Genomic DNA, 16,575 nt, shown 5'->3' with positions numbered 1-16,575 from the left:
CATCATCATCACACAGCTCCATTCAGTTATTTTTCTAATTCATCGTTATTCTGGCTAGGTGATCCGATCAGTTCCATTTTAGAGTCGATATTCTTGTGATGGCATCTGTTACTCCACTTCTCCTTCTCACCTCTGTGTTTGGAACTCTATCTCTCAGGGATAAGCCTAACATTATTCTTTCCATGCTTCTTTGCGCTACTCTTATTTTGTTCGTGGTGTTCTTTGTTAGAGCCAGTGTTTCGGCTCCTTAAGTTAGTACTGGTAAAATACATTGGTCGAAGACTTTCCACTTCAGACACATGGGAATATCAGATCTTATGATGTAGCTCAATCTTCCAAAGGCTGCCCATGTAAGAGTTATTTTTCTGCCAATTTTGCAGGTTTGATTATCCTTTCCCAATCGAATCTCGTGGCCTATACTTGCTTAATGTTTAAGTTGTTCACTGTTTTCACTGGGTGGGTTTCAACTAGATATGTCATGAACTTTGCTTTGCCTCTATATTGATTTTCAGCCCAGCCTCTCTCTGGATGCTAGGCTCAGCTCGCTCATCATTTCTTGCGCTTCTTTCAGATCATCTGTAATTAATATCAGATCATCGGCGAAGCGAAGGTGACTAAGTTTTTCATCATTAATGTTGATGACATCCCCTTGCCGCACACCTCTCTCTATTTGGAAGCTAAGAGTATTTTCATCTAGTCTAATGACAGGATTTGCGTTCTTGTATAATTAATGATGTCGATGTAGCGATGGTCGATTCTGCAATCAGCGAGGGCACTAAGCATATTATGGTGGTCTATTGTGTCAAAAGCTTTTTTATAGTCTACAAAAATGAGAACTAACGGTTTATTATACTCATCATTATGCATTTTTCAATGAGGATTTTAATTGTCTGAAGATGATCATTTGTGCTATATCCCTTACGAAATCCTGCCTCCTCAATAGGTTATCGATTCATGTCATAGCAGGCTAATTGGTCTGTAGTTTTCTATTTGGGCTATATCTCCTTTCTTGTGTAAAATTATTATGATGGACTTATTCCATTGATCAGGCGTTATAGAGTTTCTTAAACAAGCGTTGTATAGCTTACACAGTATTTTCAGTAGTCAGTCAGTATTTTGCTGATCCTTCTAGTTTTTAATTTCGTCATCTCCTGGTGATTTATTGTTCTTTATGTCTTTTAAGCAGTTGTTTATTTCGTCTTGAGTGATTATTGGGATGTCTTCTGATCCCTGGTTTTGTATCGCGGGAATGCCCACGCCAATTTCTTTTGTTGTAGGTTTCTTATAGAGCTCCGCATAGAAGCTTCTCACGATTAGCAGACCACACCTCCACACCTTACCTTACATCTTACATCCATCTCCTTACATCTCTTCGGATAGCCTTTGATATTTCTTTGTTGATTCCTCTTAGCTGAGTGGAATTGTTTTGATGTTTGTCTGTTAGATTTCTTCTTTCTTTCATCAACTTCTTAGTACTATCACTCTTCTCCTCCTTTCCAACTCCAAGCGATTGCTTGCACTTGTTTTCCGCTTCTTTCATTGCTGTTATTATTTGTTTGTTCGTCTCCCCAATGTCTATATCCTCTTCATTTGTCAGCATATAGTATAGGTTATTATTCATGAAAAATATTTGAAATCGAGAGGAGGAATCCCAAATACAATAATGTTTTGCAAAAAGGACTTTTCAACTTCTTTTTTGAGTAAGAACACGGTATAAGACAAGCTTTTAAGTCCTTCAAAGGATCAGGAAGCTACCGACAAGGCATGTCCCTTCTTGTTAAATAGCTATTCTTTGCTATCAGTATTGTATTTTTTGTCAATTTTCATTTTTGCGCTTTACCAACACATTTTCTTAACGTTATTTAATTAGCAATAGACAAAACATTTTACTTAACACAAACTCCACATACTACAACAAGTCACTAACAAGTGGGACATGAGTTTTTCTGATTTTGTTGTTGTCCATTACCACGCGCATTTCCATTATCAGGTGGACACGGACAGCAAGGTGTAACTACGGGCACATAGACACAGGCTTGGGGGACACAAGGTACAGGGACGGGTTCACAGGGACACGGCGGAGGCGGAGGACAAGGACACACGCTAACGGGGACACAGCAGCTTGTCGGATAGCACGGTTGGCAGATACAACCGCAGTCTTGGTTATTTTTGTTATCGTTTCCCATTTTTTAAAAGATTGTTAAACTAAAAATTTTGAAAATTTGGGCCAGAATTATTGACAGGTTTTGAAATAACAAATTTTGTTGCTATAGTTTTGTGTTGCAGGTTTAATTTGTTTCTAGTACCTTCTTTGTTGGAGGTATTATGGTATGTATAGATTTGCAGCATCAACATTTTTTTACTTTTGTATAATAATGAATGATACAAAATACACAGACAGAACATAATTGTATTACCAAATACCATATCACAGCATTTACACAATTTTAGGTTCTGTACTCTGGTTTTTGTGCAGTAGGTAATCATTTTTTGCCGTTCGAACAATTTCCATTTTTGTTAGTGTTGTTATTTGCTGTTGGAGGGCAGGGACATAGACAAGGACAGTATACCTGGATAAATAGGGGCTGTCCAGGTAGTTGCGTGTAAATTATTTTTTCTACTCCTACAGGGATATTGGTTCATTCCTTAACAGTTTAGAGAACGGATAAGTAGGCAATTACCAACGGTTGAACGAATACAGAATCCTAGACAATCTTCAGCGTGCATTTTAGGCTTTCTAATATAGAGGGCGGTGTATATTACTCTAATGTATTTGGTTTTTGTGTCAGAAATTTATTTGACACTTCATTCTTTGGTTATGTCAAAATGTCAAAACAGTAAATATAAACATGGCGTCTATAACGTCGGACGATGAAATTTGGACGGAAAATTCTACAATATCTGACTTAAATACAACACATTCTCCTTTAACGGATGAACAGAGTATGATATTTGATAGAGGTTCCCCTGCTGAATCAGATTACTCCTTTCGTTCGTCCAGGAACATCGTAATAAACCTTCAAAACCGTGAAGTAAGTTGGGTATCATAACCCTATTTTATTAGTTTTCACAAATAAACTTTATGTTTTAGCTGTACGGCCGCTTTACAAAGGGTAGAACGGCAAAACCAAAAATTGAACCAGATTATTCTGAAATTTCTTTGATACACTCATTTCCTTTAAGTGAATTAATCAAGGGTCTAAAGGATCTAGAGTCCCAGTAAGCCTATATTTTTTGTCACTTAAAACTTCATTTTCAACTTCATAAACACCTAATATTTTATTTTTTTATTGCCTTAGGTATCACATTTACATGGGATTCACTATGTGTGGCCAGTATGTTTTGAGCTACACTCAAAAGGAAAATGTTACAACATCTGATGTAAGCACATCACTTCCTTTAGTAACATTCGAGTATGACCTGTATATCTGGAGGTTCCATCCTTATAAAACGTTTCAGTTTGTCTCAAAACACAGGTTATTCAATTATTTAAGGGGACCATACCAATTGGATCGAATTTTGTTTATGCAATTTCCAAATGATGTTCATAAAATTGTTTGTTATGGAAATCAGTAAGTACCAAGTATATGTTTTCAATTTTACTTAGTTTATTAGTGTGCTTTAACTGTTGTTTTTAAACAGTTTTGTTGCAATTAAAGCTGGATTCATAGTTTGTTATAATTCTGCAAAAAGTAAGTGATATGCAGCAAGCAGTAGGAGTAAAACATAGCTGTCAACTCATAGTTTGACTTAAGTAAGAAGGAAAAAACATAACCCCAATAAGCTTAAAGCCTTATAAAACATAAAAATGTTATTTTCTCTTGTCAGATACCATTTTTATGGGAAAAAGAAAAGACATATTAATTTGTTAAATGACATTCCAAAAACCCATGAATGAGGGTAAAGACCAGTGGTCTATGCCAGAAGCAGTAAGGAGCAAGGTAAGAAATAAAAATGATTCATTTCTTGCTGCTTACCTGCTTTGTGCTTATTTGTCAAACTATGAATTAGAGTGTTACAAGTATATTGTTTATTTTTACTGCAGCTTACTACTGATTACTTCTTACTTCTTACCGAATTAGAACTATGAATCCAGCTTAAATTAGATCTTTGTTTAGTGAACACACAACTGTAATTTAGTGGATACATCAAAGAAATTAATGGAATTAGAAATACTTTTTTCCACTCTGTTTATTTGATGTGTTTTAAAAGTTTCCACATATGTGGGAATTAACTTTTTGTACTACCTTTAGTTTACAATCTTTTTTCAGTTTTTTTATGTAGGGGAGGGTGGTATATACAGGGACAGTTTTCTTTTTCTTTGATAACATTTTCGTTTTTTTAGGTACAACTTTCAGAATTTAAATAAATGTTACTACTCTCTACCGATGTACATCATAAGTTAAACAGTTTTTTTTACATTTGACAGAAAAAAAATCAAGTCCTTTTATATACCATACAGTGTGTCCCAAATTGTATATTATCTTGTAAGTATTATTGTATAATATCTTGGAAACCAATGACGATTTATTTTTTTTTAATTACGTCATCGTGTTCTACGTAAAAACGTGCCTTAATAATGTCTTAGTTTCAAAACTCTCTTTGGCTCTTCCGGAAAACAGAGAAAGATAATTTAATTTGGAAACTGGAAATAAGTTTCACATAAAATTCTTTAAAACTTTCCCCATTTAACCGACTCTGTAGCTCTTACCGTTTTTGAGATCCCAATACATGTAGAAGCAATTTGGAACACACTGTATGTCCCTGTATGAACCACTCTATGGTATATAAAGGGACAGTTGGATAAAATTAAAGAAATTGATACTCAAATAAATTTTTTGCTTTAACATACTAAACATTGAACTGAAATCAGTAATTCTCCAAGTGAAGTAGGGAAAAAAAAATATTGCACATTATATTTGGCACAATCAAAGTAAAATGTTATATGATTTTGTTCCTCCAACTAATTTTGCCTCAGGGAGTTTACAAAAAATATTGTCTTTGGTCAGGACGTCTTCATCTTTGATATCAGGAAACATGAAATTGTAGGTCGAGGTCTTCCTCATAAAGTTAACTTTGGATGGTCCCACTATACTTACACCACCAAGTTATGTACCACTAAATACCACCGCGCCCCGTCACAATAATGATCATCAAGAGGGACAAAAATTACAAACTTTTACTCTTCTATTTATACACACCCTTAATAACGTCCAGAGAACCGTCAGCTACCCTTTGTGAAATATATTTTTACAAAAAAAAACATTTTTTCTTCACGAGACCAAAATGTAAACAATAACTTTTGGCAGACAGAATTAGAGTAGTAAAAAGGTTACCTGAGGTATGAAATTTCTGTTTCCTACTATAGAGTACAATAAAGTTTAAAAGGATTATTATATGATCGCCCTGGAGGCTGATGTCCCGATATACCAGGTGTCCAAGAGGATCCTGGACATAGGAGATTAACATGGGAAAACGGTTTTGATTTTTTTGCGCCTGTACGGTTGATTTGATTGAAAAATCGTAATAATGAAAGTTGTAGTACCTATCACGGACTAGTTTTCGGTATTTTTTTCGGATCTCTAACTTGAGCCCTTTCGTCGTAAAACACGAACAAAAATGAGAAAATTTAAACTTTTGGCCTGCACTGTATAGGCCGTTGTCGGGCAACGGGTAAACATTTCATTGTTGCTGGTACGGTTGCTCGACAACCGCTTATACAGTGCAGGTAAAAAGTTAAAATGTTCGCATTTTTGGTCGTGTTTTACGACAAAACGGCTCAAAGTTAGAGATCTGAAAAAAATACAGAAAACTAGTCCGTGATAGGTACTACAACTTTTATTATTACGATTTTTCAATCAAATCAACCGTACAGGCGCAAAAAAATCAAAACCGTTTTCCCATGTTAATCTCCTATGTCCAGGGTGCTCTTGGACACCTGGTATACCATGTCCCAGTATACACCACTCTACCCTATACATATAATATCTATTATTAGTCTAGTGGCAGGTCATATTTAAGGTGGCTTTTCAGGGTGTCCCACCCTGGTTCTGAACAACTTAATTAATGTAAAGTTTGTCAATTTATTATGCTTCCAACATCTTAATTACTTGCGGGGATATTTGTAAAAATGTTAGGTCATCTTTTCCACTTTTTTTGTTCAAAATATGGTAGTCAAATATGAAATCTGACATTCTGTTTGTCTGGAACAACATTTATTTTAATTTTGCATTTTTTTTTTAATTTTTGGGGAACCACAATTTATGCAACTTTGTGTTAGGTCTCTTACTGTGCTCAAAATCACTTAATTGCACAGAAATTTGTTACATTCCTTGTTTAACATGGCAACAATAAAGAATATGCTGTTAGATTAAATGTATTGATTGTTCTTCCAGGAGAAAATTACCTTAGACCATTTCTAATAATGTCCTTTATTTATGCCAAATATTACTGACTAACTTACAGTACAATTTTTATGCTTTTTTAGGATTGATGAAGTATTCCACATAAGCATAATAACCCTACCTTCAAGTACTAACTGTTTTCACTGTCTTGGTACAACACTATCATCAGCTGGAGGTAGGACAGGTAAATAACTCTATTATTGATGCCCATAATATTTTTTTGGGGTTTCAGACACTCTGCAGCGGGGTTGGTGTAAAAAACACGGTTTTGAGGTCCATTACATGCTCCCAACTAACCAACCAGCACAAATATTTGATCCTAAATTCTCTCTTAGTTTTCCTAATCATTTAGTAATCAATACCGGTCATCACATACATATTTTAAACATTACTACGTCAGATCCAGTTGATACTTGGTATAAAGACACTTTGAGTAACATGAAAATACCTCAAAATTTGTCTAAAAACTCCATTTGTAACGACACATTTAGTGATATTTCCGAATCAGCTAGTGATAATTTTTGTAGCAATAGTATTGTCGATGCCATATTAGATGATTTTAGTGAGTATGAATTAGATTGTACTGAAACTTCTAAACCGTTCCACGAGCTTAATATTAGTTGCGAACCCTTAAACGTTACTGGTAAAAGTTATCATAATACTCTAGTTCAGAACATTTTTGATCCAAGAATAAAGCGTTTACAGACTAACGTTAGGGATTACGTGTTTTCGGTTCCTCACACTTCGAATCAAAAAGCCCCAGAAAAAAGTAAAGTTATCGATAAAAAGGTCGCAGAAAAAGAGTATGAGTTTACAGAAGAAAACGAAAAATATGAGAAAATAAGTCTGTTTCGGAAAAAACGGTTGGCCGACAAGAAATACGAGTTTTCAGAGGACAACACCGAAAATATCGTGCCATTACACATACTGCGTCGGGAACGTAGATTTTTCTATCGGTCGCAAAGCCGTAGTATCCGTTCGTCTGACTTAAATCACTCACTTTTTATAAGTCCCCGATCACCGGGCTGGCGTTCTCCTTTACAAAGTCCAAGTTCTCGACACGGGCAACTTTCACCTGGAGGCGCGCGACACATTTACTGTACCACTGTCCGAAACTCGCCCTACCATTCCAAGTCTCCTATTAGTCCTCGAGATTTGGCTAGGAAGGTTAGCGTTTACTCTCCTAGCTTGGACGGCGATTGTTCTGACTCAGAAAGCAGACTGATATTGAACACTGTGGGCTCTGTTTCAGATGTTCGAATGTTTGATCCGAAAAAAGAACAGTACAAATGGATTAAGAAAATAGTACGTAGATATTCTAATGGAGACTTTGAAACCAGTTCCCTAGTATCCGGCCAAAGTCGAGGTAAGATTTCTTTATTACAATAATGTAAATTTTGTTATTTATCTCATCACTGGGCATTAAATTAGTATTTTGAAACTATTTCATTGCCTATCTATTGGCACATAAAAGTTTAAAGTGTTGAAAATAAGCGTTTAATACACGGTTTAGTGACAGGGTGCACTAGAAACCCTTTTTGACTTGTTGAGGGCTAATTTAACCATGGAAAATTAGAAAAAATACGGTTACGTGATCTACAAGTCTAACCACGAGGAAAACTATTTCTGCAAATGATAATTTAAGGGTTATATTTGCCTGAAACTTGAGACTATTCTAATGGATTTTGCGTTAGCTTGGCCATTTAGTGCAAGAAAATTAACCTTAATGATTTCTTTTTATACAATTTTGCTACGGCTTTAAATTTGACAGTTACTGTGCTACGTTTGTGCCAATTATCAGGGCCGTACCTGGCCAAACTTAAAAAAAACCTCTCAAAGAAATTAGAGTGGTAACAGCCAAGGAAAACATTCAGTCAACTTTGGAGCCCCTCTTGCGGCCAAACAGAGGAACCTATCAACACATAGCCATGTTTTTCAAAAGCCCCCCAAGGCTAGTACTGAGCCAAAAATCAAAATTTTGAAAACAAATTTGAATTTATCAGAATTGTTTCCAACTCACATAAGTCACCGTCTTGTTTTTGTAACTCCGTTGCCTATTCTGAAAATTTTAGGTTAGAAGCTAACTAAGGCCAACTTACTAATTGCTTTTAATTGTGAAAATTCTCAATTACAAACTGAATTTTAGAAAAATGTTTGAATTTTTCAAAATTGTGATTTCAAAAATTATAAGTTGTCATCTTGATTTTGCGCTGTAAGTCCGTTACCTGAAGGAGGAAAATTCAGAAAAACTTAGGTCCTACCTAACCTAACCTAACCTAAGCTACTAGAGCTACTGCTCAATTGACCTTAATTTCAAAACTTTAAAAATCTGAATTTTTAGAAAAATGTTTGAATTTTTTAAAATTGTGATTTCAAAAATCATAAGTGGAAATGTTTTTTGCGCTGTAACTTCGTTACCTAAAGATGAAAAATTTAGGTTAGAAGCTACTAAAGCCTCTGACTAATTGCCCTTAATTGCAAAATTGTCATTACCAAACAAAATTTTTTAAAAATGTTTGAAATTTTCAAAATTTGTTTTTTCAAACATTATAAGTCAAGAAAATGATTTTGAGCTGTAACTTGGTTACCTGAAGGAAGAAAATTCTGAAAAATTTAAGTAAAAAGCTTTTAAGGCTACTGACAATTTGCTTAATTGCTTAATTGCAAAATTGTCACTCCAAAACTGAATGTTTGAAATTCTCAGAATTGTGTTTTCAAAGATCATAAGTCACGAAAATGATTTTGAGCTGTAACTTGGTTACCTGAAGGAAGAAAATTCTGAAAGATTTATGCCCGGTTTCTAAACGAATCTTTCACATAAGAATATCGATAAATTGTCTTATTTGTCCAAATTGATTTTCTGAACAAACTTTTCGCTTTCATAAGTTATGGAGAAGATATTTCAGCTAAAACGACCAGATATCTGATCCACAAATAGTGACGCACGTGTATTGACGGCTTACCTAAACAGATATGACAGACGGTCTCGGACCTTCACAAGTTCTAGTAGTTTGTTAACTCGTTATCAAATGGATGTTTTAGTGTTTTCTCTTCTTCTGATGAGGAAGTCATGGAAATTGTCCATGCTATTGAACGGCCAAATCGTTTTCGGCATATTAACCACAAAAATATCTGTTTGATTCTTATCAGTTCCACAATTTCATAAGTCGGAAAGCCAATGAAAGTTATAAGAATAAATAATTATATGGTACTGATAACTGTTGTCAGAAACCGGGCATTAGTAAGGAAAATGTCAAATAACCGATTTATTTGACAGTAAAGACAGTTCTGATGCACTTTTAATAATTCGGTTTGACAAGGTAGTTTAATGTATCAATTTAAAGTATGATTTTTTCTAATAAGTAACATAAGATAAATTGACCTCGATTTTTGAATAGGGAATAAGATAAAAGTATATTCCATTTAAAAAACCAGACTTTCTGTCCTTTTAAGAACTGATTTTTTGAGACCAATTTTTGACCACTTTGTATTATCATTTTAGTCGTTTTTAAATACGACAAAAAGCAAGAAAAATCTGTTTTCTGATATGTGTACACTGAAAACACCAAATTTTACATAAGATACAGATATATGACAGTACAGATGAAATATGTCTAGAATTTCATGTATATTGTACTGAAATAAGCAGTATTTGATATTTTTTTTAGGTTAAATATACCTTCTACAGGGTGGTCCAGTTTTAAATGTCAATAATTCACCATTCGATAGCCCATCAAAAAATAAGTTAACATACATTATGTCATTTTCATGAAAAATGCTTCTCAAGGAAAATACAATCCATAAAAGTTCAGTTTAAAAAATCGGTTTCTTCTCATAACTGTCAGACCACTGGAGCAATTTTAATCAAATTTGGAACAAATACATATGAAATTAATACTCATTAGGTGATTTAATGACATTTGTCGAAACTGTCTCTGTCTGTTAATTTTTCTACCTTATTCTCTATGTCACTGGATATTTTTCAAAAATTTCAATTTTTTTTACTTTACTTGTTCAATTTAACAAAATAAGTATCTTTTATAAAATTCTGATTTGAAACTTTGTTTACGAGATAATTGAGTTATTACGTTCAAAAACCCTAACCAACCCAACCCAACTTAAGAATTGTCTTGAAAACGGTGAAAATTGACCTAAGAAGCTTAAAAAATGTCTTTGTAGCTAGTTTTCATAGTTTCCAGACAAATTGAAAGACTTTAATTTTGAAAATTGACTTATTAACCAGTAAATTTACTTTGAAACGGTGAAAATTGACTTGAGAGGCTTAAAAATTGTCTTTGTAACCAGTTTTCACAGTTTTCAGACAAATTGAAAGACTTTAGCCTTGAGAATTGACTTGGAAACTGTGAAAATTGACTTGAAAGGCTTAAAACTGTCTTTGTAGTCAGTCGTTATAGTATTCAGATAAGTTGAAAAACTTTAGTAGTGAAAATGGAATTGTAGCCATGAAAAACTAATTTATCTACAATTTTTGACTACAAATTCACACATTTCAACCTTGAAAATTGACTTGGACACCAAAAAGTGACTCTGAACCAATGAAAAGTGACATCAAAAGCTTAAAATTTGCGTTTGAAGTAAGTTTTCATAATTTGAAATTACATTTCAATATTTTAGTCTTAAATACAGGATATTGACATTAGATTCATGAAAATTGACTTGAAGACTAACTTTTAAGTTTTTTTACTTTGCTTTTCATTTTCTTAGAACTCTGGACTATTTTTAGGGCTTTAAAACTGATTTCAGCTTGGAAAATCGAGTTTTAGGGTTATCTACACCAAGTTTTTGACATAGCAGTAAAAAACTATTTAACATGCCATTTTACGCTTTGTTAGTGTTAAATTGACTTCTAGGCGCTTCACTGTGCTTTAAGACTGAAAAATCGAATTTTAAGTATTTTTTATAGTAAAAATTAAGTTTCAGATACTCTTCATTGATAAAATTAAACAATTTTCGAATTAAATGCTACAATATTAGTCTTGAACACTAATTATTAGAATTAAATTAGTTCAAAAATTTGGACTGTAACCAGTGTTTAATTGAATAAAAAAAAGTTTGAATAAACACTACCTATAGTCTAAAAATTGAACGCCAGTAAACATTAGTCCAACAATCTGGTTTTTTGACTATTTTCAGTGTCACAAATTAACTCGAAAACCTCACAGATGACCAGATTTGAATCCTTTTGAACCAGTTTAAAGTAAAAAATACAATAACCCAAGTAGACATTTTTGTCAATTTTGAATAATATCCAGTGAGCGTAGAAAATAAAGACTATCCCCCTATATCAACGCGTCTAAACAATTTTGAACAATGTCATTCACATCACATAACGAGTACTCATTTCATAATTACTTGTTCCAAATTTGATCAAAATTGGTCAAACGGTCTGACAGTTGTAGCAACTTTGGAGGTCTGTGTCTTCCTTAGGAAGCGTTCTTCAGGAAAATGGCATAATGCATGTCAACTTATTTTTTGATGGGCTATCGATTGGTGAATTATTGACATTTAAAACTGGACCACCCTGTATAGATTTATTGCATATTTCAAGATTCATTCATTTACTGTATTTCATTATTGATTGGAACAAAAAACATTGAAATATTTTATCTTTCAGATGACTTTAGCAACCCAATAGAAATACCGTCGTTTGTTCAAAGTTTCACCGAACCTTTTGAAATCGTGCCCGATTATAAGGCCGATCACACGACTGAAAGACAAATTATAGTTAGTCAGAGATCAATGGACTGCGAACAATTCGTTCAAACCTGGGCTCAAATGCTGTGCTTTGAGAACGACTTATTATTTCTGCATTGCGAGGATTATGACATACGAGTTTTGTGTGTAAGTATTTCAATTTGGATGGTTTTTATATTATTATAAGAATGATCAAAGTCAGGTAAATTGATAAATTTTACTATTGCTGTAGGTTTGTCCTATTAGTGGTGAAATACTGTGCCGAGCTGAGATTAAAATAGGTGCTTCACCAAAGAAGCAGTCGTTCATCAAAGTGGTTCCGTATTGGGCAAATTTTCCATTTACCTGGAATATAGCCACGGACGCTTTTGACGTAGTCGATTTAAAAACTATACAACTCTTTTCGGATAAATCTTCCGCCTCCAAATCTGAATTAAGTAGTATTCCTTCTTTTCACTGCCAAGATGTTTGGGTGTTGTCGTGTGACATGTCTCAGCCATCACTGGAATATCTTAGGGATTATAGAAATAATATCGAAATTTGTTTGAGAGGTGGAAACGATAGTTGGCCTGGAATATGGTTACACAGTGATATGTCCGACTAGTTGTCTTGACTAAAGTTAGTACGTTTATTAAGTTGAAGACATCAACAGTTTCTTGGTATAGTAACCAAAATTTTTGAGTCAAATTTGACTCATCTATAATATAAGTAATGTGTGTTTTCTTTTTGAATATAGTGATATTTAACACGGTAACTAAACGTTCTTCATCCTCAAGTGAACAAACTCTCATCTACCTGATTTGATATTAGCAATATAAGAACATAACTTGCACTGTGTAATTAGAGAAGGTACAAACTAGCCACACGGGTTAATTCCTCGACTGAACAGCAGAAATAAGTCTTGTTACAGGTTTTATTTATTCTGCTAGTTGATAATTGTAATGGCACACCACAACGAAACAATATAAACAATTAATGTAATTTTTTCAATCAAAGTCAAGTAGTTTTGACGTAAAATGACAAAAAATCAAAGTAAGATGGGTCTTGATTTGTCACATTTAACAATCACAGAGCCCATTTTAGTTTAATTTTTGCCACTGATTAGACAGGGTCGTAAATCATACTATTACATAAATTTAAGCATTAAAACGAGATACTACGTCTTACATTTCTATATTATATTTTTGCAAAGAAAATTAACATGAGCCGGGTTCCCTGTGACGTGGTAAGAGACATTTTAGTTTTTATAACGTATGTCACAACGCGAATTACTCATTCCTCAGTTTTTTCATAAACATATTTTTTCTAATTTTGACATATAAAGTGGCACTTTTCAAAACTGACAACAGTGACAAGTTACGAAAAGTAACCCTTTTTGTTATTCTTCTTAACCAGTTAATAAATGAATACGACAATTTATTAGCTTTTCTAACTTCTTTTTTACTCAGTTAAACTGTGAAAATCAAAAATAAGTACAATTTATATCAAAATTACACAATTTGTACAGTTCGACAAGTTGATGCCCGAATTTGTCTTGCTGTTGCTCTTGCTTCAGCAAGTGATTTGGCACTGCTTGTTTCACCAAGAATGCTTTTTTTGTTTTCAATCGAGTTTTCAACATATCCCTCGGCAACAGAGTTCGATTTCCATCCTCCATGTTGTTTTATTTTCAACACATTGGCTCCAGAGTCTGCAAGAAAGGTAGCCAGATGTCCAGTGAACAATCTTGGATTTTTTAAGCCAAATAATTCAGCATTTTTCTTTGGTACCTGGCCAATACTATTAATATCTACTGGTTGTATACTGCATTTACCATGTAGGTATTTTCTTAGTATGTCTACAAAACTGATTCCCTCAATACCTCTTTCCGATTTTGACATATAAAGTGGCACTTTTCAAAACTGACAACAGTGACAAGTTACGAAAAGTAACACTTTTTGTTATTCTTCTTAACCAGTTAATAAATGAATACGACAATTTATTAGCTTTTCTAACTTCTTTTTTACTCAGTTAAACTGTGAAAATCAAAAATAAGTACAATTTATATCAAAATTACACAATTTGTACAGTTCGACAAGTTGATGCCCGAATTTGTCTTGCTGTTGCTCTTGCTTCAGCAAGTGATTTGGCACTGCTTGTTTCACCAAGAATGCTTTTTTTGTTTTCAATCGAGTTTTCAACATACCCCCCGGCAACAGAGTTCGATTTCCATCCTCCATGTTGTTTTATTTTCAACACATTGGCTCCAGAGTCTGCAAGAAAGGTAGCCAGATGTCAAGTGAACAATGTTGGATCTTGTAAGCCAAGTAATTCAGCAATTTTCTTTGGTAACTAGCCAATACTATTAATATCTACTGGTTGTATACTGCATTTACCATGTAGGTATTTTCTTAGTATATCTACAAAACTGATTCCCTCAATACCTCTTTCCGTTATGACAAATTGTTTTTGTTTTTCTGATTGGAATGTTAACTCGAAAATGCGAGTGTTCATCTATTACATCTTCATTCCGAAGAAACGTTCCATCTTTTGAGAGGCGCCTGCTACACCTACAACAAGGACCACCTGAAATATGAAAATAATAATCTAAGTGATTATATCGAAATTTTGTGTAATAGTTTAGGCCTACCTTAGCTAACAGCCACTTGGAATCATCTGCTACTTTTAAATACTCTGACATGTTTTCTCTAGTAAACACATTAGATTTCTTCGCCTTATACCCATCGCTGCATCTTTTTAAATACGCAATTAAACTGCAATAACCTTTAATGTCTATGCCTTTCTTCAGAGACAGCTTCTCTCTCAACATTTAATAAAGTGACCATAATGTTGAAGATTTAAGATACCTACTATTTCCTCTCGTAAGCAGGTTTTACCTTTTTTGCTTTAAGCCATACTTCAAATTTTTCGTAAGTTGTATCGTACAGCGACTTAGATCTTTCGGGAATGAGAGTCAGCACAGCTTTTCTTGCAGCCTCTTCGATATCACTCGGTAATTCTGAATCTAAGTTGTTCATTTTTCAGGTGAATTATCGCACCATTAAATATCTGTCGCAAAATTTCTCGCAATGTTTATAGCATAAAGAATATTTGACGTGACAAAATTTTTGATATATTAACAATACACGCACAGTCACCATGGATATTTCGGAGTTGGATGTGAAACTGTGAAATTTACTTAGTTTGTACCACTTTTAACTATTAACCATCCAAAATTAGAAAAAAATCATGTATAAAACACGTTCCGAAAATGTTTAATTGTGTAACACACAAAATCGCACTTTTCGTAACTGGTTATATAAATAGCTATTATTGGGACAGCTCTGACTTTTGTTTGAACGCGATTGAACAACTTAAACGATATTTTTTCCAACAAAATATAACTTCCTAAACATAAATCACTATAAAATAATCATAAAACATAACCTACAATTTCAGCTCCGTCTTCTTCAACGTTTGGTTAAAATTAATATTAGACATACGTCCATGCATTCCGTCCCGTCTCACTCAACTCACTATAAACAGAAGAGATGGGGCACATGTCTCTTTCTACGTCACAGATACGGTGGAAAAATTAATTATCGTTTCGTTTACACATACTTTTAAAAAGTATGTGTAAATATTTTTCTGAGTACTAATTAACGCTAAACAAGTTTTCTGGTTTACGACCCCATTCTTAAACTTAAGTTTTTCTCAGTGCTGTTGTTTTTTGGTAAAAGTTTTAGTGTCGTGTATGCGACGCACTAACGTATATAAAGATTTGTTTTAAAATCTGCATTTGCCATTAGTATTTAAGAAAACAAAATTTTCGTTTTTCATATCTTGCTAGAAGTGTGAATTTTGAATTTAATGGAATAGATGTAAGTTTCAACTGTGATTTTGTATTTGACGTAATAAAACAATACAAATAATGAGTGATTAGTTTATGTGTTCTTTGTTTTCCTCATAAGAGGAATTTAGGTACTCTCTGTCCCAGTAGAAGTAGCAGTGACGACATTAACATCTGACATCATATTGAAATTGACTTATGTCTTAGATTAGTTCTCAATAATTTCTTTGACAATTTGTGGTTGCCAGCTTGAGCGTTTTTCCGATGATTTAAAAACCTTTGTTTTTGTTGGACCAGACATATTTTTAAAGTGTCGCGCGGTTGTAGAGCATTTTTCAAAAACTACTTTTTTTGGTACCGAAAGATTAAGGAAAACAAGTTCCTGGTATCCCGTATATGACTCGTGTCAGTGCAAAAATGTTGGTTTTCTCTATTAGTTAATTATCACTATTTTCTTATGAGAGTATCCCTCCAATGTATCACATAAAACATACTAAAATGCATATAATGCGTTGCAAAATACAATGCAATGAAAATTATATAATGACTTACGTCAGAAATGGATCAAGTAGTAAATCAGAGGTTTATTCACCTGAAAATATTCCATTAACCCAAAAATGCTGCTGA

General features: G+C 33.6%; 1 protein-coding gene across 1 annotated transcript; it reads left to right on the top strand.

Moving 5' to 3' along the window:
- The first annotated feature begins 2,820 nt into the window (after window positions 1-2,820).
- On the top strand, window positions 2,821-16,037 carry LOC145733194 (uncharacterized). The gene is made up of 7 exons (XM_081985877.1): window positions 2,821-3,032; window positions 3,092-3,219; window positions 3,300-3,572; window positions 6,488-6,579; window positions 6,637-7,770; window positions 12,040-12,266; window positions 12,352-16,037. Exons 1-7 carry the CDS (start codon window positions 2,850-2,852, stop codon window positions 12,721-12,723), a joined length of 2,409 nt encoding a protein of 802 aa, XP_081842003.1. The 5' UTR covers window positions 2,821-2,849; the 3' UTR covers window positions 12,724-16,037.
- Window positions 16,038-16,575: the final 538 nt, after the last annotated feature.

Source organism: Ips typographus, linkage group LG8 (genome assembly GCF_016097725.1).
Source record: "Ips typographus isolate SLU linkage group LG8, UJ_Ityp_2.0, whole genome shotgun sequence".
NCBI lineage: Eukaryota > Metazoa > Arthropoda > Insecta > Coleoptera > Curculionidae > Ips > Ips typographus.
Note: the sequence above shows the minus strand (reverse complement) of the source record. Positions and strands in the feature narration are given on the sequence as shown.

What these genes read in the sequence shown, in the direction of transcription:
- LOC145733194 (XM_081985877.1), top strand. Translation starts at nt 2,850, where the DNA reads ATGGCGTCTATAACGTCGGACGATGAAATTTGGACGGAAAATTCTACA. An exon ending in AACACTATCATCAGCTGGAG is followed by an intron (nt 6,580 to 6,636) that starts GTAGGACAGGTA and finishes TTGGGGTTTCAG; the next exon opens with ACACTCTGCAGCGGGGTTGG. An exon ending in ATGACATACGAGTTTTGTGT is followed by an intron (nt 12,267 to 12,351) that starts GTAAGTATTTCA and finishes CTATTGCTGTAG; the next exon opens with GTTTGTCCTATTAGTGGTGA.